The sequence below is a fragment of the Leptodactylus fuscus genome, chromosome 7 (genome assembly GCF_031893055.1).
Source record: "Leptodactylus fuscus isolate aLepFus1 chromosome 7, aLepFus1.hap2, whole genome shotgun sequence".
NCBI lineage: Eukaryota > Metazoa > Chordata > Amphibia > Anura > Leptodactylidae > Leptodactylus > Leptodactylus fuscus.
Window position 1 is genome coordinate 63,920,971 of NC_134271.1, and position 25,884 is coordinate 63,946,854.

The window sequence follows — 25,884 nt, forward strand, 5'->3', positions numbered from 1 at the left end:
CACATGGCCCCTTTCCATTAGTAGCTCTATCCACAAGCAGCAGAGATGAGTGCAGACCTCTGCAACTTGAGATGTATAGCGGTAGGGAACCAGGCTTTCCCCATCAGCTATCATGGTCCTGCAGGGCCCTGGCCATCTCCAACTGGCCCTAGACTCCTTACCCCTCTGGTGGTTAAACCACTGCAGCAGGTAGCATCAGCAGTACAGTAAATGGAACATGATGCAGGGAGATGGAGGTCCCCACTATTCAAAGGTCTGAACCAGAGGTGTGTGAAAATCCTCATGGACTTATGTCTAATTCAATTCAATTTAACAACATAGCATTTTTTCCCACACTGGCTGTGGACAGTTTTGTCCTTCTAGTTGTTACAACACTACTGGCAGCACTGAACGCCTTATTGGCCAATACATTTGAGGGCAGACCAGATATAACTCCCATAGAAAACTGGCCCAGCTCCTTCCAGTGCTTTAACCTATTGGTCCTGAATTCCATAGGGTCAGAGTTGTTCTTCCTTTTCCGCCACCAGCTTTTTCACGAGGCTAGCCGTGACTGACAGTATGCCTATGCAGTGCATCAGCATTCTGTCATGGCATACTGCTCCTGATTAGGCCCAGAGGAACGGGCCTAATAAGGAGTGAGTCTCGAATAACGGACATCATGGCTGACACAGCTGCGGAATCCGCCTAAATATAGGTCATGTTGCTTTTTATCCCCCCCACTAGCTTTAATCCCTTGTAAATGTTATGTGTTTAGGACTAAATGAATGTATGATTAAAAAAAAATAAAAATTAAATGTCTAAATATCACCTCCATATTATTTTAATTCCCGTGAAATGCTTAAAGGGTTAACAAACTTCCTATATGCTGTTTTGAAAATGGGGGGATTACTGGGGGATTTCTAATACATAGGCCTTTATAATCCCCTTCAAAACTGAAGTGATCAGAATTTTCTTGTAAATCTGAAAAATCACTTTTACACATACAAGCCTCTTAACAGCCAAAATAAATTAAAGGATGATTAAAAGACGATGCCGATATAAAGCAGAGATATGGTAAATAATATTTATTAATTTATTAGGGTGGTATGACTATCTGCAGTTGCAATTTTTTAACAAAAAAATTCCATCAATTTCTTTTTTTTTTTTTTTTTTTTATAAATACAAAAATATTGATCAATGTTTACCAGTAACATGAAGTGGTTAATATCAAAATCACTTGTGTAAGTTAAAGCGAATCAAAGTTATTGCCATATATAGTGGTCTGGTTCTTAACCCCTTAGCGACCCTTGGCGTAACTGTACGTCATGGGTCGCATGGGGATGTATGGAGCGAGCTCACACGCTGAGCTCGCTCCATACACGGCAGATGCCGGCTGTATAATACAGCCAGGACCTGCCACTAACAGCAGCGGTCGGTGCCCGAGCCGATCGCTGCTGTTAACACTTTACACACTGCGGTCAAACGTGACCGCAGTGTGTAAACGGCGCCGGCGGCACGGGCGCCGCCATGTTTCGCCGATCGCCGCCCTCCTGAACATCACAGGAGGGCGGTGATCGGTTGCTATGACAGCCGGAAGCCTATTGAAGGCTTCCAGGCTTGTCTCTGCACTAGATCTATTAGACGATGCCAGAGGCATCGTCTAATAGAAGTGCTGCGATTTTCCTATTCACTGCAATACTGTAGTATTGTAGTGAATAGTATGAGCGATCAGACCCCTAGGTTTCAAGGTACCTAAGGGGTCTAATCATAAATGTAACAGAAGAAAAAAAAAAGTTTTTAAAAGTATAAAAAAAATATAAAAGTTCAAATCACCCCTTTTCCTAGATTAGCTATAAAAGTAAATAAAGAACATTAAACATATTAGGTATCCCCGCGCTCCAAAATGCCCGAACTATTAGAATATTAAAACATTTATCCCGTACTGCGAACGGCGTAGCGGCAAAAAAAATAAAAAGCCAAAAAGCGTTTTTTTCAACACTTTGCCTCCGATAAAAAAATTGAATAAAAAGTGATCAAACCATCAGATCTTTCCCCAAATGGTATCAATAGAAACGTCATCTTGTCCCGCATAAAAAGACACCACAACCAGCTCCATACATGGAAATATGAAAAAGTTACAGGTGTTAGAACATGACACAAATTTTTTTTTTTCTATTTTGCAAAGTTTATCATTTTTTTAAAAGTATCAAAACATTTCAAATACTATATAAATTTGGTATCACAGAGTTCGTACTGACACGTAGAACACAGGTAACATGTCATTTGCACAAAACAGTGAACGCTGTAAAAATTAAACCCATAAGTTATTGGCGCAATTTTTTTTCCAATTGCACCTCATTCTGAATTTTTTTCCAGCTTCCCAGTACATTGCACAGCATATTGAATGGTGCCATTACAAAGTACAATTTGTCCCGCAAACAATAAGCCATCATGTGACTCTGTGAACTGAAAAATGAAAAAGTTATGGCTCTTGAAATGTGAGGAGGGAAAAACGAAAATGCGAAACCAAAAAATGGCCTGGTCCTTAAGGGGTTAAGGTACTTTTTGGCTTTGTCCCCATGGGTTAACTATTGAGTGACAGTTGCAGACCACACCATTGCATACAATTTAATGCATTAATTTGGACTGCAGTTGTCATTCAATAGTAAGGGGGCATTCACACGGTGTAACACGGCGCTGATTCTTGCACGATAACACGAGTAAGAATCAGCGCTGCAAAATAGAATCCCATTGACTTCAATGAGTTCCGTTTAATGTGCATAACTCATTAAAATCATTGGGTTAAAAAGCCTCCCATTGATTTCAATGTGTTGCGCACATTAAACGGAACCCATTGAAGTCAATGGGATTCTATTTTGCAGCGCTGATTCTTACTCGTGTTATCGTGCAAGAATCAGCGCTGCGTTACACCGTGTGAATGCCCCCTAAAGCTACAAAAGATTGCAGTGTAATTCAGGTTCTTATGTTTCGCTAGGTGTACCTCCCTCTACTCACAATAAAATTCCAGATTATTTTTCAGTTGTGTCCTGGACTATTCCGGATAAAAGGAATTGCACTGCAGGTGCGCCTAAATTTTTTATTTTTTTTTTTCTGTTTATCACTTGTGGAATCTCTTGATTTTGTGAACTAAAATGGCTGAGTTCATAATTCTACAGACTGGGCATTTCAGCTGTGTCTATTCAAAAAAAAAAAAAAAGGAAAAAAATCCACCATCCTTTACGAACAAATATAGATTTAATGAGAAAAATAGATTTTCTGGGCAATTTCAGGATATTACCTGTAATCAAGCTGCAGTAACTGTGTTCTGGAGATGATTGCAATAAACTTGGACAATTTTTCTAATGCTATTTGTAGTATTGCAGGTAGATCTGAGGTCATTGCTTTGAAAGGTTTGTGATTGGTGCTGAAAAATAAGTTATTTATACGAAAGGTTTGGCTTCAAGTTTCTGTATTAAAAAGTAACTTTATTCTGAAAAATTCCCAGTTAGAACTGCATTGAGGGTCGAGACATTTGTTTAAATGATCTGGATCAGTGTCGGGCTTGTTTAGGCTAGTGAGAAAATATGATTAAAGCCAAGCTCAGGTGTTTCCCGGAGGATTAAGTAGTAACTGTTTTTTTTTTTTGTTTTTTTTTTGTTTTTTCTTCTTCTTGATAGGTTGCCAATAGATACAAACTTGAATGTAGGAACTTTCTACGATCTGGCACATGTCAGAAGCCTAGCCATGTGGCCGGGTTATCAGGCAGTCACAGTGAAAGAACAATAAGGGTATGTTCACATGGCGGAAAATGGATTCCGCATGTGAACATACCGCACAGCTAGCCGCGCCAGAATGCTGATGTTGTGCATTGGCATTCCGGTTCGAATTAGGCCTGAATGAATGGGCCTAATCATGAGGGAGTCTGGCTCCGTGGACGCCACAGATGAGTCAGCTGCGGGAAGAAGGGGCATGTCTGTCTCTTTTGCGCTACTAGCTAGCGAGCGGCTTCCATTGAAGTCAATGGGAGACATTTTTTGCAGTGGATTTTGAAGCGTGTGAACTAGCCCTAAGATAACTCTGCCACAATAAGGACAACATTGGTTTTAAATGGCTACAGATGACTGTTCATGGGAAAAACCCCTTAAGGCTAATGATTCACGGGCCAGAAATGCCACGCTAAAGCGCTGTGGGAACATCCGTGGCGGTAACGCATCGCGGTTCTTCCCACAGTGCTTTGAACAAAAAGTTCACTGAGATTTCCTCCACAGATTTTCTGTTTCAATTATATCTACGGGAAAGCTGCCGGCATTTCCGTAGATATAATTGACATGCTGCGATTTCCAAAACCACACTGGTTTTAAACGCAAAGTGGGCATGGGATGTGAATGAATCCCATCCACTTTGCAGTTACTGTATAACGCTGTGATTTTCCCTGTTACATTTCTGGCCCATGGGGCCCTGGCCTTAGGGCCTCTTCACACGGCGTAAGCGCGCCGCTCATTTAGACCCATACAGTGGAGCGCTTCAAAACACATCTCATTCACTTCAATGGGAGTGCGCGTAAAGCCGGCTTTACGTGCGCTCCTATTGAAGTGAATGGGATGTGTTTTGAAGCGCTCGCATGTACGGGTCTAAATGAGCGGCGCGCTTACGCCATGTGAAGGGACCCTTAGGCTAAGGCCCCACGTGGTTTCGCGCAGCAAAGAAGCACTGCGGGAAAAACTGTGTGGCACCGCATTGTAGTTCTTCCCGCAGCACTTTAAACAGAAAGTTTGCAGAGGTTTCCTTTCTGTTTCAATTATACCTATGGGGGAACTGCGTGCATTTCCGTAGGTATAATTGACAGCATGGTCCGCATGCCCGAGTGCCATTTTTTTTGTATGCTTTCTTCCATTGTCCTCAAGAAAATGGTGCTCGGGTATGTGCAGTAGCGCTCAGAAGTGAGCATTAGGGAGGGCCACACGGTGGCTCAGTGGTTAGCACTGCAGCCTTGCAGCGCTGGAGTCCTGGTGTTCAAATCCTGCCAAGGACATAAAACCATCTGCAAGGAGTTTGTATGTTCTCCCTGTGTTTGCATGGATTTCCATCCCATATTTCAAAAAGACATACTGATAGGGAAAAAAAATGTACATTGTGAGCTCTATGTGGGGCACACAATCTACATTTAAAAAAAAAAAAAAAAAAGTGAGCATTAGGGTGCATTCATACTACGGATACAGTGACTGATTCTGAACGTTAAAATACGTTCAGAATAAGCGCGTATAAAGCACATCCCATTCATTTCAATGGGAGCCGGCATACGAGCACTCCCCATTGAAATTAATGGGCTGCTTTTTACTCTACGAGCGCTCCCATTGATGTGAATGGGAAGCGCTCGCGTGTACGGCTCAGACTGAGCCGAGCGCCGGGCCCCTTCACACGGCGAGCCGTACACGCAAGCGCTTCCCATTCACTTCAATGGGAGCACTCGTAGAGGCATATCACTATCTAAAAATCACGATTTCCAAATGATAGAGCCCCTTTAACGCTGGGACTGTACAGCAATTTTGGATGCTACTCCTGTCATGGAACCAATGCAAAAAAATGTGCTGTGTTGCCCTACAACGTCTGCACTAATACACATGAATGGGTATCATTGCGATCCCAATGTTGCTGCAACTGTGAGACGGAGTCTGAGAGATATCCATCACAGATCTGTTTTTTTCTTACTTTTAAAGAAAATTCATCTTTAAAGTGGTGCAATGTCCCTTATAGTGAAACTGCAGAATTCAGAATAAATCAGATACACAAGAAAGCTTTTATTGAACACTGAGGGTAATTTAAAAAAAATGGTGTAAAAATATTATAGGGTACAGTGTATTTAAATACAGTAAAATCTGATCCCCCATCTACTCTGCACGTATGTATATTCACCTTGAATTATTAATGCATGACCAACAATGATGTCAGGTCAAGCTGCACATCTCCAGATGTTTGATGCCTTCAGCCACCGAATAGTAACAGCTGTGGAGTCACTTCTCCAAAATGTCATGCCCAATATATACTACTGCTTATATTTATATGGATAAACTGTTCCTCTTTGTATTCATGTGGAATGCAAAAAATTGATTTTATCATTTCTCTCCCTTCAGAAGTAGGACTCCTGGATTCATATGGAAGCTACACTATGTTGTCAGCAAAAAGACCTCCTAGTTTGGCCAACCCCATTTTTGCAAATATTAACTTACAAGATACAAATTTGTAAATGCCTTTTTTCCATATCATTGGAGCTCTGAATGTTGTCCTGTTTTAACATCTTGGCTAACACTTTGTGGGCATTTACACCATAGCAACATGATTAACTAAATGACTGTCTACATGCCAGGGTTGTTGCCAGTTGTACGCAGCATAAATAGCCTTGGTATATGAATCCAGAATGTACGTCCAGCTTGGTATCTACACTAAATGACCATTTGTTCCCCTAATTAACTTTTATAATGGCAGGCTCTGTTTTCATTATTTTTTTTAGGTTCAGGACACTAGGTGGAAGCTTTCTGTGCCCAGCTGTCTTACATTTCTAAACTATAATGTTGTGTGTTTATGGGATTTTGTGGTTGTATGGACACTGATATGGTAGCTATTACTTTATGGAGATGGCTGCATAATAAGACTGACATTACTCTGTGGCTCACAGACTCAGCAGGTCATGTATGTTAGCTGCAGAGTAGACACTCAATGGCAATGGGATGAGAACAGTCTGCTGGTATAACTTGCACCATTGAAAGCCTAGCCTTGATGCAGTACATTGAGGACATGTTCATAATGTATTTTGTAGTTGCTTGAGTAAGGCTCCATTCCCACGGAGTAACGTGCTGCTCATTTAGACTCGTAAACATGTGTTAGAGTGAGAATGCTTCAAAACAGATCCCATTGACTTCAATGGGTGCCGGTCTTGCGCGCGCTACACATTGAAATCAATGGGAGGCTTTATAACCCATTGATTTCAATGTGTAGTGCGCTTTAGCTGGCATCCATTGAAGTCAATGGGATCTGTTTTGAAGGGCCTCACTCTGACATGTGTTTACGTGTCTAAATCAGCGGCGTGTTACTCCGTGGTAACGGAGCCTAAGGGTGGAAAAAAACTTTCTGGCTGTACATGTAGTATGTACAGATCATTCTCATCTCGAAGTGTGGAAGTTATTGGAACACACTGGGTAAAACATGTTATCTGTTGTATAAGGCCTGAGCATGCGGTGCATCACATGGCATAAAATTATATCTGCAATGTTAATGATTGTTATACTAAAAAGGTTGCCCATGAATTGGAAGCAGGGGGAAGTGTAAAATTTAAAAAAAAACAAAAAAAAAAACCATACTCATCTGACCAATGCATGCTGTTGTCCTCCACTTGTGCCTATTCAAACTTGTGTCAAACGTCTCATTGTCAGAAATTCTCAACCTCACATGACCGATCAGAGGCCTCAGCAGTCTCTGCAGATGGATCGGTGATGTCACTCACATTCATCAATGGTTCCTTACCTGCAATCTGAGTCTACTGACCTCTTTAAAGTGGACCTTTCACCACCTTCAACAAGCCCCGCTCTTTACATTAGTTAATGGCTGCGGCTCCACTGATTCTGGAATTTTTTTCTGCAGCCCCCACTGTTCTCAATCTATTAAAGTTGTTAGTTTTAGTGCCTGATATGCTATTTAGGCTCTGTACTGTCAGGAGGGCAGTGTCTGGCAGGAGCAGACAAGATATGATTCTGAGCTGTGACACTGGCTGCCTCTGATAGTAGCTCTGAATCGCGCCCCTGCCTGACTCGGCCCTTTTGACACTACAGAACTTAAATGGTATATTGGACCTCAAAACTACCCTTGTTGTGGGGGCTACAGAAAAAATTCCATCTGCACTAGAATCAGTGAAGTTCAAAATTTTAATAGATGCTAAGAACTTGAGTTGACAGAGGTAATGAATAGAGATGAGCGAACGCTGTTCGGAACAGCCGTTCCGAACAGCACGCTCACATCACGCTCCCATAGAAATGAATGGAAGCGGCCGGCACGCAGGGGGTTAAGCGGCCGGCCGCTGGCAAAGTCTGCGTGCCAGGTGCTTCCATTCATTTCTATGGGATCATGCTGTTCGGATCGGCTGATCCGAACAGTGTTCGCTCATCTCTAGTATTGAAAGGTTCTCTTTAGTTTAAAGTAGCTTGAAGACTATTTCACACGACTGATATGCCACAAAGCCCAGATATCACTATGGTTGTACTGAACTGGGATCGGCAACCTTTCTGCTGTTGAGTGAAGTGCTTGGCTATGGGCACCTTAAAGTGCTTGAGGGTCTTTACAAACCGTATCGCTCTTGTCCGTGGAATGAGTCTGGTATTAGTCATATAGTATTCTATGAGGTTGAACGTCAGGCTGGCATCCCACATTGTGAAAATGTTTTGAATGCTATATTTTACACAACCTGCAAAGTGTATTGGATTCTGGCTAATCCCATCCACGCTTTGCAGAAAAAAATGCTGCAACCAAAAAGCTGAACTTTCAAAAACTTGTCGCAAGTTGCAGCATGTCCATTTTATTGATGGAAATGCTGGCATTTTCCATATAGGTATAATATATGCATAAAATCCACAGAGGAAAACTCTACAGACTTTCTGTGAAAAACACTATGGCTGACTACATTGGGCCCTAACCATAGCCAGTTTTTGTAAATTCTGACTTCTCCACAAGGCTACCAGGCTTTCTCTATAGACCAGCCAACTGCAATTCTTTTTTAAGAGCCTGATAATGGTTTATGCACTAAAGTATTCTTTTGAATTGCCTGGCTCTTGAATAAAAGCTAAACTAAAGGCTATGTTGGTTAAAATGTTTTGTTACCATAGTACTGTTGGTGGTAATACAGGCTTCTGTGCATGATGGCTATTGAAATAAAATGCCTGTCAATGTATTGTTGATCTATAAATATAACAAAATGGATTTCCTTTTAACATCCATTTCAACATTTTTGAAATTGGAGGCTTCCAATAGTAGACGCCAGTTAATGTGAGACAGTTTCTGTCATTCTTTATATACTGTTTTTTTTTTTTGTTTTGTTTTGTTTTTGTTTTGTTTTTGTATCTAACATTGTTTGCTAATGTAAAGGAAAAACAAACATATCCAGGAGACCAGAAAGCAAACCATTATATTACTCCAGCATGCTTTTAGTCATTACACACTAGTATCCTGTACAATGGCTTAGCTTATACGGGCATGGAGTACTGATCACTGGCAGCGATGACATTGAAATAGGTAAAAGGAAATTCATTGCTATTCATATCATTGCAGAGCTCCCATTATTCCAGACTACATTAATTGGTTTAAGTTGTTTAAACATCTCAGACAATAAAAACTAGCATTTTAGAGGGGAGGTCCTCTCAAATTTAAAAAAAAAAAAAAAAAAAAATGTTTGGATCTGAGCCTCTCTAATATGTTGACTTTTCAGGAGGTTTAAAGAAGGACTCCACCTTGAGCCATGTCCACTTGTTAGAAAGTCCTATGCAACAAACACACAATTGGTCAGCACTGCCAATGTGAACAAGAGATGCCGGTGCCCGGTGCACATTGCTGTGGCTCAACTTCATTTTTATTCATGCACGCTACCCATCTGCTCAAAGACTATAAGAACGTAATATGGATGAACTACACTTCCCTTCTATTCAGTTAGAGGTTCGGCTCCAAAGAAAGGAGGTTGTGGTGTATGTTAGGCTTAATATGGCTGAAATACACTTGCCCTTAATTTATGGAAAGCCAAGGCCCTAAGAGAGGTCACTATGAATAAGACCTTATTGCCAGTCCCCTTTTCTTCTCAACAAAACTACTTTAATTAAAACAAAGTCCCTGAAGCTTACACCACCTCCTACCTCCCAACACCATCTCTATTTCCCGGTATATTACTGTACACCCTTATCTTATCCCAGTCCCCTCCAAACTATGCCCCTGAAAACCTCTTTGCTGCCAGGGATCACAGTGAACATGCCCTTCTCCTCCCAATGGCAGGTACCGCTGTATTTGTAATGGTTTGTGTGTTTGTGCCTGCTTTGTATTCATCCTTCTATTCATCTCTTATTTGAACAGGTTTTTTCGTGAAGTCTACGAGAGTTGAAGTGATCTGAAACAGACAGATTACGATACGGTACAGTTTGCCTAATCGGTTAATAATTGAGGCCAAATGAAAATCTGTTATGTACAAATAAAATGTCATAAAACCACAAAACCACACTACTTTCTATTCAGCATGAAGCCAGTGATATGCTATTTAATACACAAGTTCTCAGCAAAAAAAAAGTCAAGAATCGCTGAGCTTTGATCTGAGAAATGCCATAGGGACACAATCTGGGAACAAAGCCACAATCAGGAGACGAAAATAATAAAAGAATGAGTTTAACAAGAATGTGACAGAGGAGTTGCGTCCAGATAGGAGACCTTGAAAAGGCTGACAATTTAATTAAAGTGCTTATAGAATTGGACAATTATGGAAATTAATTTTTATGGTTGTGCTTTGCAAAACAAGCTTTGTAATCACTCTGGAAAGTACTAGCTTCTTATGAGTGAAACAACTTTAAAATGGATTTTTACTGAGCCTTTCTGAATCTGTCTGGCTTAGAGATGTGCAGCAGCCCATTGACAGAAGCTCAGAGGCTGTGAGTAGTAGTACTTGAAATTTTCTTGTTGGCAACACTACCGATTCCTCTGGCTCACCTCCCGGGGTGGTGCAGTGCTGAGAGGGCCTACAGTGTACCTAATGGTAGTAATCTTTTCCCCCTGGACACATCCTAGATGTGGTCAGCCTTCTTGCATCTGATGGGAGTGGTAGTGCCCAGGAGACATGAGGTATGCAGAAATAAGGTAACTTTACTTGTAGTAGAGCAACTTTTACAAAATTTTTTCCATTGAGAGTTGGAGCTGAGTTGGCAGTTGGTACAAACAGATGGCAGTCCGCACTCTCCTTACTGAGGCTGGCTATGTTTGTCTGTGTCCTACTTCACCTCTCATACAAGTGTCTTATAAAATATCCAACAATGCCCTCACTGGGGTAAAAGGTAATAGGTTGCTTAGTCTGGCCATTGATGCTAGCAGGGTCACTGCCTTAAGGAACATATAACTCTTAAACTCAGACTAGCACACACCTCTTTGTTTTCCTTAGCTTAAACAAGGGTGATTTTATTCCTGCTGTCTGTCTCAGGCATAGGCTGGAGTTACTGGATGAATTCCAGGCCTGTGAGGTGCCTAATGTAGTTTGTTTCTCTGACTCCATCCCTTCCTTTCCAGAACTTGCTTTGTGTTTTTGTGGGTCGGCTCGAATCTCTGCTCCATGCTCAGCTGTTTTGTTTTTTTTGTTTTTTTTTTTTTTTAAACTGAGCTTTCAGTTGTCACATGGTTTTAACATATGTAGCAACCATTAGGACTACTACAAAACATATATACTTATGCTGCTGGTTATGTGTTTGCAATCTGTACATATATTGTATATTAGCAGGAGGACCCGGCTTCGCACGGGTATATTTCATTTTTTGTTTGTGTAGTGGCCCCATAAGAATTGTCCAGTTTTGCACTGGTGTATTTTGTATGTCATTTGTGTGTGTCCATAAGCGTCATGTGATCATGTGTATCTTATTTTGAGACTGACATAAAGCAGTGTGTGGTATTGTGTGCAGTGGTACGTATCTAATCCTTTGGGGTGTGGAATTGTATGAAGACACATTTATCTAATCCTCTGGCGCTTGGTACTTTGTGCATACACGCATATCTAATCCTCTGGCTTGTGGTACTGTGTGCAGACATGAGTATTTAATCTTCCGGCGTGTGGTACTGTGTGCAGACGCACATATCTAATCTCCTGGCGTATGATACTGTGTACTGACTTGTGTATCTAATCCTCCAGCATGTGGTACTGTGTGCAGACGCACGTATCTAATCCTCTGGCATGTGATATTGTGTGCTGACTTTTGTATCTAATCCTCCAGTGTGTGGTACTGTGTGCAGACACACGTATCTAATCCTTTGGAGTGTCATACTATGTGCAGACATGTGTATCTAACCATCCCTGTGTGTTATTGTGCTCAGTAGCATGTATCTAATCCTTTGGCGTGTGGTATTGTGTGCAGTGGTGCATATCTAATCCTCCATCGTGTGGTATTGTGTAAAGACGTACGTATCTAATCCTCCGACGTGTTGTAATGTGTGCTGACATGCATATCTAATCATCTGGCATGTGGCACTCTGTGCAGACACATGTATATAACCCTCCCCGTGTTGTATTGTGTGCAGTACTGCGTATCTAATTCTACGCCATGTGGTATTGTTTGCAGTGGCGCGTATCTAATCCTCCATTGTGTGGTATTGTGTAAAGACGCACATATCTAATCCTCCGGCAGGTAAAACAGGTTAAGGTGTGCATCTAATCCTCTGGCGTGTAGAACTGTGTTCAGACTCGCGTATCTAATCCTCCGGCATGTGGAATTGTGTGTAAATATGCGTATCTAATCCTGCGGCATGTGTAACTGTATGCATTGGCACGTATCAAATCCTCCGGCATGTGGTATTGTGTGCAGTGGCACATATCTAATCCTGCGGTGTGTGGAACTGTGCAGACGTGCGTATCTAATCCTCCAGAATGTGGTTTTGTGTGCAGTAGCGCATATCTAATCCTCCGGCATGTGGTATTGTGTGCAGTGACACGTATCCAATCCTTCGGCGTGTGGTATTGTGTGCAGTAGCACGTATCTAATCCTCTGGCATGTGGTATTGTGTGAAGACGCATGTATCTAATCCTCTGGTGTGTGATACTATGTGCTGACTTGTGTATCTAATCCTCTGGCGTATGGTTCTTTGTGCAGTGGTGTATATCTAATCCTTTGGCATCTGGAACTGTGTGCAGACGCACGTATCCAATCTTTCGGAGTATGGTATTTTGTGCAGACATGCGTATCTAATCCTACGTAGTGTGATACTTTGTGCAGATGCGCATATCTAATCCTCTGACATCTGGAACTGTGTGCAGACGCGTGTATCTAATCTTTTGGCATGTGGTACTTTGTGCAGACGCGCACATCTAATCCTCTGGTGTGTAGAACTGTGTGCAGACCCATGAATCTAATCCTCTGTTGTGTGATACTGTGTGCTGACCTGTGTATCTAATCCTCCAGTACGTGGTACTTGGTGTAGATGCATGCATGTATCTAATCCTCTGGTATGTGGAACTGTGTGCAGACGCGTGTATATAATCTTTTGGCGTATGGTACTTTGTGCAGACACGTGTATCTAATCCTCCAGTGCATGGTACTTGGTGTAGATGCATGTATCTAATCCTCTGGCATGTGGAACTGTGTGCAGACGCGCATATCTAACCTTTCGGCTTGTGGAACTGTGAAAACGTGTGTATCTAATCCTCTGACGTGATACTGTGTGCTGACCCGTGTATCTAATCCTCTGATGTGTGTATCTGAGCTTGGATGTCAGTGTTGGATTGTACATGTGGAGTGACTGTGTGTATTGCAGTTGGAATATGAGTGAAAGACGTGTAGGTTTGTTTTGGCTAATGGGGGGTCAGGGTTTTGGGAAAGCTGTATTTCCAGAACGGTACGTCCGATTGAGTTGGGGTCTCATCTTAAACCTTCCCGAACACCTAAAGTATCTGTGTGCCAAATTTGGTGAAGATTGGTCCAGTTGTTTGGTTGCGCATAAAGAACAGACAGACAGACAAGAATTGATTTTTATAATAGAGATAATGTGTTTTTCTTCCCCCTTAAGTGGGCTGTACCACTCTGAAGCAGGAAACAGCGTTTTAATAGGTGAAGTATTTGAGAAAGAGGAGCAAATTGGGAGTCTTTTCATCGCAAAATAGGGAGATGAAGCAGAGAGACTGCAAGCATTATACTACCCTAGACTGTGCCAGATTCATCGCTGGATATGCTGAGTAAAAGCTAATAGGAGTGTGTGCCAAAGTGTTATCTGTGAGGATATTTGTGATAAGTTGTCCAGTGGCTGAGGCCTTTATTTGGCTTCACCCTGTAGAGGGTTCTAGAAAAGGCTCAGAATGTTTTTGTTGAGAAGGTGGCACACTAAGTAGTAAATTCAGTCACAGGGGCTGTTTACATCATATTGTGATGATCACTTTAAAGAGGACCTTTCAAGTCCTCCGGCACATGCGGTGTGTGATACACCACTAGAAAGCCGTTTTCTCTTTCTGTGGCCCCACTGGAAAGCTATTGGTGCCATTACCATAGCTCTTCAGAGTCAGTAGGGCGTTTCTGAAAAGTCTGTCAAGAACGCCCTTCCTCACAGTAATGTCTATAGCGCTGTACTGTGAGAGGGCTATTCCTTACCGCCCAGCCATGATGCTGAGCGGTGAGGAACATCCCCCCTCAGTACTAGTCTATGGATGAGTACTATCAGGAGTAAGGGAAGGCATTCCTCACCGTTTAGCATAATGGCTGGGTGGTAAGGAATGCCCCCTTTGACAGTACAGTGCAATAGACGCTGCTGTGAGGAAGGGCGTTCCTGACACTGTCAGAAATGCCCTTTTGACACTAAAGAGCTACTGTAACGGCACCGATAGCTCTTCACCAGGGCACAGAACGGGAAAGCCGAACTATCAGCTTTCTAGCAGTATATTACACTACATGTGCCCTGAAGACGTACAAGGTCCTCTTTAAATGATCAGTATTACATATATTAAAAAAAAAAAATTATAGAAACTGATGTAAATGTTGCACAAAAATGACAAACTGATCTGTTTTTGTTTGAAACAAGTTTATGTCCTCCTTTTCTGTCCAACAAAAATTGATCCATTTCCTACACCAGTCTAAATAAAGGCCTCAACTGGTGAGGTTCTCCTGAATGATCAAGAGGATCAAGCCTCTTAATACGTCCATTCACTTGAATGCACATAAACGGGACAGGACTTGGCATAGATTTCCTTTATAACTTCAGCCAGAGTTCTAACACTGTAATATGGAGGAATTGCATGGGAACACGCAGTGCATGCCGCTCCATTGTATAGAGCCATAGAGACTTTGCAGGATATTCCATCTGTACACAAAATATTTTCAGCGTTCCACAGTTTCAATCTGTTAATTGCTGAAAATTTTATTTGAAAATTCTTAGGATTGTTTTATTGTATATGGAATTTTTCCCCTTTATTTATACAATTAGTTCATACATAATAAATTCATACATTTTCAATTAAATCTATCAAAATCTTTAGTAACTTATCATTGCCCCATAAAAAATATAACTTCCCTCACCAACATCCAAACCAATCGGATGAAGATAGGAGTTAAAAAAATAAATTAAATTAGAAGAGGGGACTATTACTATCTTCTCCCTATTTCCTTCCATTTTCTATGGATTTTTACTTATGATAATTTATTCTCCATTAGGGTTGAAGGCTGAATTACAAATTCTGCAGGTTTTCTTAGAGAGCAATGTATTGTAGAACTTCAAAGACTCCATGACTAGGGGCTGCCTATATTAAATAACAGCTTTACATCCCCTGTAACTACACCACATACGACATACAGGTGTTACCTCCACAATGGATTTCCTCTTGCCTCTGTAGAGTGATCGAAGGAGATGATGCTTTAACTGCTGTCCTCAGTCTTTTTGTGCTTTGAACCGAAAGCTGAATGATACATTACGGGTCAAGCATTTTAAAAGGATTAAAGAGTTAAGTTAATATCCTACAAGATGAAACGCGGCTGTAGTAGTATTGCCTGGCATCCTCTTGGATGACTACTTAACCGTATCAAGCGCTATCAACCTCAGGGACAGGATTCATTTTACTCCCTCTAATAGAATGTAATTTCATTCCTGAACCCTATTGGTATATAATGTGTGACTGGGCCAGTGAAGCTAGTTAATACGATCACCCTGCTACAGTGCCAAAATGGCCTTTCAACTAAATGGGCAGAAAATAAAATCATTACAGTGGAGGTTTAAGGTGTGTAAACAAAGCATTATGGGAAATCTGGAAACTAATTAGAAATTGAAATATAAAATTTGCATTGTTGCCAAGAAAAATTATGTTAATGGAGTTTTTCAGGTTAAAATATTGATGACCCATTCTAAAGATAGCTCATCAAGATCTCTGCATTGTGTGACAACTCTGACTCCTGCAGCCAGAGGTTTACATCTAGAACCACAAACAAAGGTTGGATGTGGGTCCAGAGGCATAGCTAGGAGTTCGACATAAGGGTGAAGGGGCAAACGTATCCAAGTGGGCCCCCTACCTGGGAATACCGATATTATTACTATATGGTGACCATATAGCGATATACTGGCTGTACACAGGGATCTGCAGGCAGTTTCAGTAAATACAGTACATGTGTGAAGGTAGACTATGTCCATTCTTATTTTTATACATGCTTTATACTGCTTAAGAAATTATATTTTTCTTTGTGCAACGTTTATACATTAAGATGGCGCCTGTATCCAGTACCGCACCCAGATGCTGACGCACATGATCGTCATGTGGTTTACAAGAAAGACAGTATCATTTCTCGAGAAATCGAAAGCTAAGAGATGTTGAAATTTAAGAGCCAATGACTGATCGCCAGTGTATTCGGATACAAGACGTATATGCTCACAGCCTGCCTACTACCTTATCTCTTGCATTCCTGTATAAAAACTGTAACTTCCTCAATAAACCTCAGTACTGTGTGAGCAGGCATCACGCCCTATGCATGGACTGAGATGAAAACTGACTCAGTGTGTCGGGATTCATTCTAGCCAGCGCGCACATGCATGATTGATTTGGAGCAGGTGACTGACCACTGAAAGTGACCCGTATTCTGGCGGAGGTCATTCCCTCAACACATGGAAATGTTATGACTTACAGGTGACTTCTCTGACTTTAAAGGGGTTGTCCCATGCAAAGCATCCTATCTATACTGTTAGTTTATGTGGATTTAAGACTTTTCCTAAATACATTGCTTTATCAAAACTTCTTTGGCCGCTATCTTAATTTATTCACTTCATTGTTTACACTTAGTTTCTATGGCCACTGGGCTTATCTGCTCAATTCCCAAGTGACGTAGCTCCCTGCTCTCAGGGGGGAAGGGAGGGGCTGAGTGCTCGGCAGCAGCTCTGAGCTGTTTGTGTCTGACAAGTAATGGAGCTCCTCAGATATTGGAGGGGGGAGGTGAGAGCTCCGGCATTTCTGATTCTGATTTAATTGAATTTGGCTGATAAGGGCTGAGATAAGGAGTCTGTTACCTCTATATGTAATGCAAGCTGACTCAAATCCAGCTCTGCTACATCAGCTTCTACATCAGCTTCATACTGTGGTAATGCATTTACAACCAATCCCTCATTACTAACTGCAAACATAGCAGAGCAAGTGAAGCCCCTCCCACCAATGTGCTGAGAAAACCAGTAAGTGAACAGAGCACAGAGCCTGCAGGTTGGTGAACTAGGGTTATGGGAATACCCCTTTAATCTTTCACATTTCTCGTCTCCTTTATATTGACTACTATGACCACTTCTTCCAGCCGTAGCTTGTCTCTATAAAGTTTGCAGCACAGACCTCTTTGGCTACTCATTTTTCTATACACGTGACCCACATTTTCCTTGCCTATACAAAGTTTCCATCCTTCTGCTACCCTCAATTATAAAATACATGATATAAAAATCCCCTGAAAACGAATGATACCCTTATGTATGTAATTAACAATGCCCCTTTATGCCGCGTTAAAGGGATTGTTTGGGATAAGAAACATTAATGCAGGCAGCAAGACAGGGCTGTAAATAAAAATGCCCTGACACTCGCCTGCATCTCCCCCCCCCCTCCCCCTGTCCCTGCCCTAGAACAAATATCGGCTGTAGCACTGATATGAAATTGACTGCTACAACCAATCACTTCTCTCTACAGTACAGCAGTATATAGTATTGGGCTCCGTGGTTCCACCGTTGTGACGTCTTTCTGCAGCCTCTCTGTACACAAGCAACAGTAACACAGCCCAGTGATGGTACAGGGGAGATTGTACATTATAACGCTCTGTTGCTGCTTGCTTTAAAACTTATCATAGCACAACCATTTAAATTAATAATGCCCCTGTGCCCCCTAATTAATAATTCTCTTGTATACTCCCTTAAAGGGGTTGTCCAGGAAGTGCAGAACTGGGGCAGGAGGTCAGGGAAGGTGAAACATAGAAAAAAAAAAAACCATACTCTCCAGTCCCCAAGGCTTTGGTGTCTCCCTCCCCCATCGCTTTCAGGTCCAGCATCGACCAGGGGCTTGATCTGATATGTCATTGCTGCATGTGGCCTCAGCGGTCACAAGAAAGGACTGGGGATGTCACTTGCATATGTCACTGGTGATGTCCCAAGCCCTTTTTCTGTGACTGCTGAGGCCACTGATTGGCCTCAGCAGTCACATGTGGTGAGGACTTCCGCCAGAACAAGCCTGTGGGCGGCGTTGGACTTGATAACTTGATGACTTTCTCCTGCACTCAGCCTGTGCACATCTTCTACTTTCCTCTTGGAAGCTATTGTATGGTATCACTAGCAAGAAATTAGAAGGTGCACACAAGTTGTGCGGACGAGGAGGTACTGCTCACCCCATCACTACTCTGTTTTATACAATTTATAGTATGGCTGAACAAGAAACTAATAACTTCCTGGTCTACCATGTATTTCAACTGCATCTGTGTCCTGCAGATGCCGATACAGTTGAAGTTTTTGTGTGCACTTGCGGCAGCCCAGGAGTGGGCCCTACAATGTCATTGCAAGAGAAGTGTGTATGCTGGAAGGGAAACATGTAGTCAGTAGTGTTTGTGTGCAGAGGGAAAAGATGGAAATAGCATAGTTATCTGTAGATGTGGAGAATATACTGTAGAGGTAGCAGAGCTGTGTGTGTAGAGACTATGGAGGTAGCAGTTCTGTAAGTGGGGAAGAACTTGGAGATAGCAGAGCTGCATGTTCCTAATCCCCTCCCTCAACCCCCCCCTCCCAAAAAAAAACAGAAAAAAAAACAAAACCTAAAAATGTTCGTGCTATTCCATACAGAGCCATGCATCCAAAGACCTGCTGGTTGCTAGGGATAAATTCTTCATTCTTTTACGTTAGATTCATTCCTTCATTCCTTCATTTCATCCCTAGAAACTATTTTTGCTTTACCTAGGGCAAACAGGGACAGTAGAGTTCAGTAAAGTAGCGCGGGATTGTGCTGCAACCACTTTTTCAAATTCTCACTTTTGTAAAGATAAAGTTCAGCTGAAAATGCCTTTTGTTATTGCACACAGCCTTATATTAAAGTATGTAATGTTGTACCTTCTTACCATTATGTTCCCAGAACAATGACACAAGACATGACAACTGAGGATCTGGATTCTTTTAAGGAAGACTCTAAGAAAACCAAAGGCATTAAGAAGAAGAAACCTTCTCGGGAGTCAGAGGGGAAGTCAGCCAAAGAGAATAAAAGCAAGAGAATAGAAAAGAAACAAAAGGAAAAGGATGGAAGCATTGAAACAAAGCACAACATGGACAGCAAAGAGAAGACGAAGAAAGGCAAAGAAAAAAAGAACAAGGTCAGGGAAAATCTTAAACTCATTCTTGGAGGATCCAGCCTTTTTGGGGGGTTTTCTATCTAGACATCATTCTGGTAAACTGGGCTGAGATATGAGGTAGGTGGAGTGAGCAACCTCCTAGTGTGCTGTTAGGGAGTGCAACGTTTATGGACATTAAACCTAAATCTGCATATTCCAGAAGCCCTTGCCCTCGGCATAAAATAAAGGTTGTCCCTCCCCTGTTAGGAAAGCTGGGTGATAACCAGGGGTGGGATTCAAATTTTTAACAGGTCCCATGTGGGGGTTGGAAGGCGGTATACAGAGTGCTCCGCACAAATATTCTTGGGGAGGGAGGAGTGGTGGCATGCTGTGAAAGTTTCAGGTCGTGCCCCCATTAGCACAAAGCCACCTAAAGTGCATCCTAGTGTTCCCTGCCATCTAATAAAAATGATGGCTGTGTGTATTATATTGGTTATCCACCTTTCTAATATTGATGAAGTCTAGTGACATAGGACTGCCTGTTGTAACCGAAGTTTCACTAACTAACCTGAAAGGCTAAAGGTACTCTCCAACAACCAGAGGCATAACTATAAGCTCAACGTAAAATCTGTAATGGGGCCTCTACCTACCATTATGCCATTTAGAATAGCAGTATATTTTATGTGGCAGAGGGCTCTTTGGGACCAAACCAGGGATTGGTAGGGACTGCTACCTCTGCATCTCCTGTAGCTACACCTCTGTCCTCACCTGACGCTAACTCAATACTAAGGCTGCTTACACACGGTCAGTGATTTTCATCAGCGATTGTGCGCCAAAACTAGGAGTGGGTTAAAAACACAGAAAAGGTACAAATATTCTTATTATACCTGATCTCTGGGTAGTCTCCACTCCTAATTTTGGCTCACAATCACTAAACAAAATCACTGACCAAATGTGAGAGCAGCACGACCAAAAAGCAACCCAAATCCAGGCTAAACCTTGAAACTCCTCCCGCCTTCTAGAAACCTCAAAGTAGAAGCCACTCCCTTTACACAACAGCATAGGACTGGCTAGTTAACAATTTACCAACCAGCATAAACCAAGGTGTCACGGGATGGTTAGAGTCTATACTATAGGCAATGTGTAATATATATTTCATGTGGAATGTATTCTCTAACCTGTTGTATACATCAATGTGTAGTTGGCTGATTAGGGTCTAGTGTGTTAGCACATTGTATGCAAATACCTCTAACTAGTGAGGACAATGGGTGGAGATAATCTGATCGGTGTCTCCAAGAAGATGTTGGACGGTGCATTGTCCATAGTAGACAGGGAGTCTGCTCTCCTTGGTATAGGTGAGGGGGGAAGGATCTGTGACTCAGCCCTTCCCACCCACAGATAGAGGAAGTAACAGTCTTAGTATATAGTTGTAGCTAGCAGTTAGTATGTGTTAGCCGGCCTGTGCACAGCTCTGTAGAGAGCCAGGATTTAGTTACAGGACCAAGGAGCCAAAGCTATCATTGGATTGTGACTTCTGTGGACTTATTGTTGTTACGGTTGATGTGACCGCCACCGGCTACTAACTTTGTGGATTACAATAAATTGCTGTTGTCTCCTGACCTCTTGCGTCCGTGTTGATTCAAGATATCCTCCGGAGGAAGACGTATACCTTTGCTCCGTGACAACTGGTTGGCAGCGGTGGGATCAACAGAGGACAGCGAGATGGACTACAGCAGCCCAGCGATTAATGGAGCCACAACCTCAGAATACAGGAACTGGACTATGGCAAGTCTACAAGTAAGGGCCCGGGAACTAAACCTGAGTTACCCGGGAAGAACGAAAGAGCAACTGATCGAGGCACTGGAGGAGATGACCCTGCAAAGCGACCATGAGGAGGGCTGCCCCCAGGAGACAGTAGAGATACAGGAGTGGCAGGTACAGACCCAAAAGAGCAGATGGGTTGTTTTGTATGAGGAGGAATTGGCAGTGCTGGGGCTAGAAGCACCTGCAGAGCAAAGGAGTAGAGCATTACAGAGGGCTCAGGAAACGGAGAAGGAGGAACAGAGAATGGCGTATGAAAAGGAAAGAATGACGCATGAAATGCGAATGGCTGAGATAACTACGAGGAATTATAATCAAACGTCGACCCCCAGCCCAACAGTGAGAGAACCACCATATGTCTCCCATAAACACTTCAAGACCTTTGATGAAGCGGCTGGGGATGTTGATGGATATTTTCAGGACTTCGAACACCAGTGCCGCCTGATGGAAGTCCCAGAGAAGGATTGGGTCCGGTATCTGGTGGGGCACCTACGAGATGGGGCTGCGGAAGCTCTCAGAGCCATGGACCCTAGTGATCAGCGGGACTATGAGGCCATTAAAAGAGCGGTGCAGAAGTATTATGCAGTCACTCCAGAGACCTACCGAGTTCAGTTCCGCTCTTTGTCTTACAATGGGGGAAGCTCCTTCCACATGTTCGCCCACAAGTTGAAGCAAGCATGCAAGCGCTGGCTAGAAGGAGAGGAGGCTGTCACAGTCGATAAGATCCTCCAAGTCATACTTAAGGAACAGTTCTTTTCCCAGTGCCCCGCTGAGATCCGTGAGTGGGTGCTGGAACGGAACCCAGCCACAGTTGAGCAAGCTGCTTCTCTTGCAGATGAGGGCCTGACCATCAAGCCACAGTGGAAGAGGTTGTTTGCAGAGGAGCGGAAAACTACCACAGTCCGCCAGACACCCTTCAGCCAGCCACCCACCTTTCGTGCCCGGCCTCAGGATTACAATTCCCCCTCTACCCTTGCCCCAGCCCATCGGCCTCCAGCTATGAACAACCCTGTCCCTAGACAACGACCTACTGGAAGAATGCTAGAGCGCAGATGTTTTGGTTGCGGGCGGCCTGGACATTTGCAAGCTAGTTGCCCTGTTAACATGGGGGCACGGGCCACCGTGGCATCTCGGCCTATTCACTACCTGGGAACCACCCCTAGGACAGAAAGTTTGGCCCCATTTCCAGATGACTCCATGAATGACCCATCTGTTCCACCTCCAGGGGTCTATGGGATTCAGCCTTCTGCCACACATCCTGCAAACCTTCAGCGGAAGCACTTGCAGGAGGTCCTCCTGGATGGCCGAACAGTTGTTGGATTCCGGGACTCGGGAGCTTTCCTAACGGTAGCGGACCCCCGAGTTGTGCGACCCGAGGCCCTAGAGGAGGGCCCTGGCATTTCTATCGAGTTGGCAGAGGGTACTCGGAGACGTATTCCTAAAGCTACCGTGGAACTTGACTATGGTTATGGACCAAAACGATGCACAATTGGTGTGATGAGCGGGCTGCCGGCCGATGTTCTGTTAGGCAACGATGTTGGAAATCTACAGTGCCACTTTGTGGGAGCAGTGACCCGAAGCCAAGCTCAGAGAGAAGCCAACATGGATCGACCGGATTTGCTGCCAGATTCCAGCCCAGCGGCCCCAACTTCCCAACTGGTGAGTGACTCTTCCCTCGGGGCTAATAATCCTGCAATTTGGGACAAGGCACAGTTTAGGAGGGAGGTAGAGACGGACCCTACATTGGATAGTTTCCGAGCACGGGCTGAGATTGGACAGATAGGAGAAAGTGGTGAGAAGATTATTAAGGAAGATGGACTCCTCTACCGGGTTACAGAGGCTTGCTCTCCAGATAAACCTTGGACTTATTGTAGACAGCTTGTTGTGCCCCAGCGATACCGGGCCTCCCTACTGCACCTTGCCCATGACATTCCCATGGCTGGCCATCAAGGGAAAACTCGCACAGAACGGAGGCTTACTCACTTGTTTTATTGGCCTGGGATCTCTCAGGCTGTTGCGTAGTTCTGTCGGACTTGTGATGTATGTCAGCGTAGAGGCCGACCAGGGGACCACCCAAGAGCCCCCTTACAGCCTTTGCCCGTCATCGATGAACCCTTCCAACGAGTGGCTGTTGATATCATCGGGCCTTTGGCTAGACCTAGTAAATCTGGGAAACAATATATATTGACAGTAGTCGACTATGCCACCCGATACCCGGAAGCTGTGGCACTATCCTGTATCTCTGCCACCAAAGTAGCCGAGGCCCTTGTGACTGTCTTCACCAGAGTTGGATTCCCAAGTGAGATCTTGTCAGACCAGGGTACCCAATTTATGTCCGAACTGGTACAGTGTCTATGGCGTACCTGCGGGGTGCAGGCGATCCGGACCACCCCATACCACCCCCAGACCAATGGACTATGTGAGCGTTTTAATGGTACTCTAAAGAACATGTTAAAAGCCTTTACTGAGACTGATCCAGACTGGGAAAGGTACCTACCACATCTCCTGTTTGCATATCGGGAAGTGCCCCAGGAATCTACTGGATTTTCCCCCTTTGAACTGCTGTATGGCCGGAAAGTTCGTGGTCCGTTAACCTTAGTCAAGGAGCACTGGGAGGGGCCAGTGGAGGATACCGGAATTCCTGTTGTCCCTTATGTTCTGAAGCTTCGAGACACGCTGGCCCAGTTGGCCCATTTTGCTAAAGAGCAGGTCCAGAGGGCGCAGACTCGACAAAAGACTTGGTACGACCGCAAAGCACGCTATCGGGAATTTACTGAGGGGCAACAAGTTCTTATGATTGTCCCACATCCCCAAAATAAGCTACAGACCACCTGGGAAGGGCCTTTTAGAGTCCTCCGAAAGCTCAATGACACCAACTACCTCTTAGCACTAGATGAGCAGGGGCTTCGACAAAAGACTGTCCATATTAATATGATTAAGGAGTATCACGATCGGGCTCCACCTATGATTGCCATGTGCCAACTTGCCTCTGAGGAGCGCTCAGAAGGAGACTCCCTCCCGGATCTCCTAGAAACGGCCCAACGCATCACCACTGTAGAAGATGTCCCTCTAAAGGACCACCTGCACCCAGCACAGCGAGAGGAAGTGTCCAATATACTTCATCAGCACAGGGCTGCATTCTCCTCCCGACCAGGGCAAACCAGGCTGACCCAACACAATGTGGACACCCCCGGTGTCCCACCAATGCAACAAGCACCTTACCGGGTCCCTGAATCTGTCAAAAACACCATGTGCAAAGAGCTGGAGGATATGCTAGCCCTAGGGGTTATCCAAGCCTCGCACAGTCCCTGGGCTTCTCTAGTGGTGCTTGTACCCAAAAAGGATGGCAGTACGAGATTTTGTGTGGACTACAGGCGACTGAATGACCATACTATGAGTGACCCCTACCCTATGCCACGCATTGATGAGCTTCTGGACAAACTCGCTGCGGCTAAGTATGTCACCACCTTGGATCTCAGCAAGGGGTACTGGCAGATTCCCCTGACCGCTGCAGGGAGGGAAAGGTCAGCGTTCATAACCCCTTTCGGACTGTTTGAATTCCTAAGCATGCCTTTTGGAATGAAGAATGCCCCAGCAACCTTCCAGAGGATGGTGGACCAGCTACTTCAGGGATGCAGAGACTTTGCCTGTGCTTACTTGGATGATATCGCAATCTTTAGCCACACGTGGGAGGACCACTTGCATCATGTTGAGGCTGTTCTAGATCGGATACAGGAGGCCGGCCTGACAATTAGACCAGACAAATGCCAGATAGGTCTGGGCGAGGTGCAATACTTGGGACATAGAGTGGGAGGGGGAAAACTGCGACCAGAGCCCGCTAAGATACAGGCTATTAGAGACTGGCCCATACCACAGACCAAGAAACAGGTCATGGCGTTCTTAGGTACTGCTAGTTATTACCGAAAATTTGTCTCTAACTTCAGCTCCGTGGCCAAGCCCCTGACAGACCTGACGAAGAAGAACCTGCCCAGAGTGGTGAGCTGGACCCCGGCCTGCGACAGAGCTTTTAACCAACTGAAGGACGCCCTTGCCTGCTCACCTGTCCTTGCTGCCCCGGATTATAAACGAAGGTTTATTGTTCAGACAGACGCCTCCACATATGGACTGGGAGCCGTCCTCAGCCAAGTAAATGCCGCCGGGGAGGAGCACCCCATTGCCTACCTCAGCCGGAAGCTGCAGGACCGGGAAGTAGCATATGCCACTATAGAGAAGGAATGCTTGGCAGTAGTTTGGGCCCTCAAGAAGATACAGCCGTACCTGTATGGTCGGGAGTTCACCGTAGTGACCGACCACAACCCCCTCACTTGGCTGCAGAGAGTCTCTGGGGACAATGGACGACTGTTGAGGTGGAGTCTGGCCCTTCAACCCTACAACTTTACCATTCAGTACCGCCGAGGGAGCCAACACCAGAACGCAGATGGGTTATCCCGGCAGGAGGACATATGACCTATAGAGACTGATGTGCATTCCCCAATTTACCTGTGTAGGCCAATTGTGTCATGCACATGTTTTGAGAGGGGGAGGGGTTGTCACGGGATGGTTAGAGTCTATA

General features: G+C 44.0%; 1 protein-coding gene across 1 annotated transcript in view; it reads left to right on the top strand.

Moving 5' to 3' along the window:
• The first annotated feature begins 19,301 nt into the window (after nucleotides 1-19,301).
• LOC142212645 (DNA topoisomerase I, mitochondrial-like) overlaps nucleotides 19,302-25,884 on the top strand; it is a 112,339-nt gene continuing 105,756 nt past the window's right edge. The window contains exon 1 of the mRNA XM_075280619.1: nucleotides 19,302-19,532. Coding sequence (XP_075136720.1) covers nucleotides 19,302-19,532 — 231 coding nt within the window. The remainder of the gene's footprint in view (nucleotides 19,533-25,884) is intronic.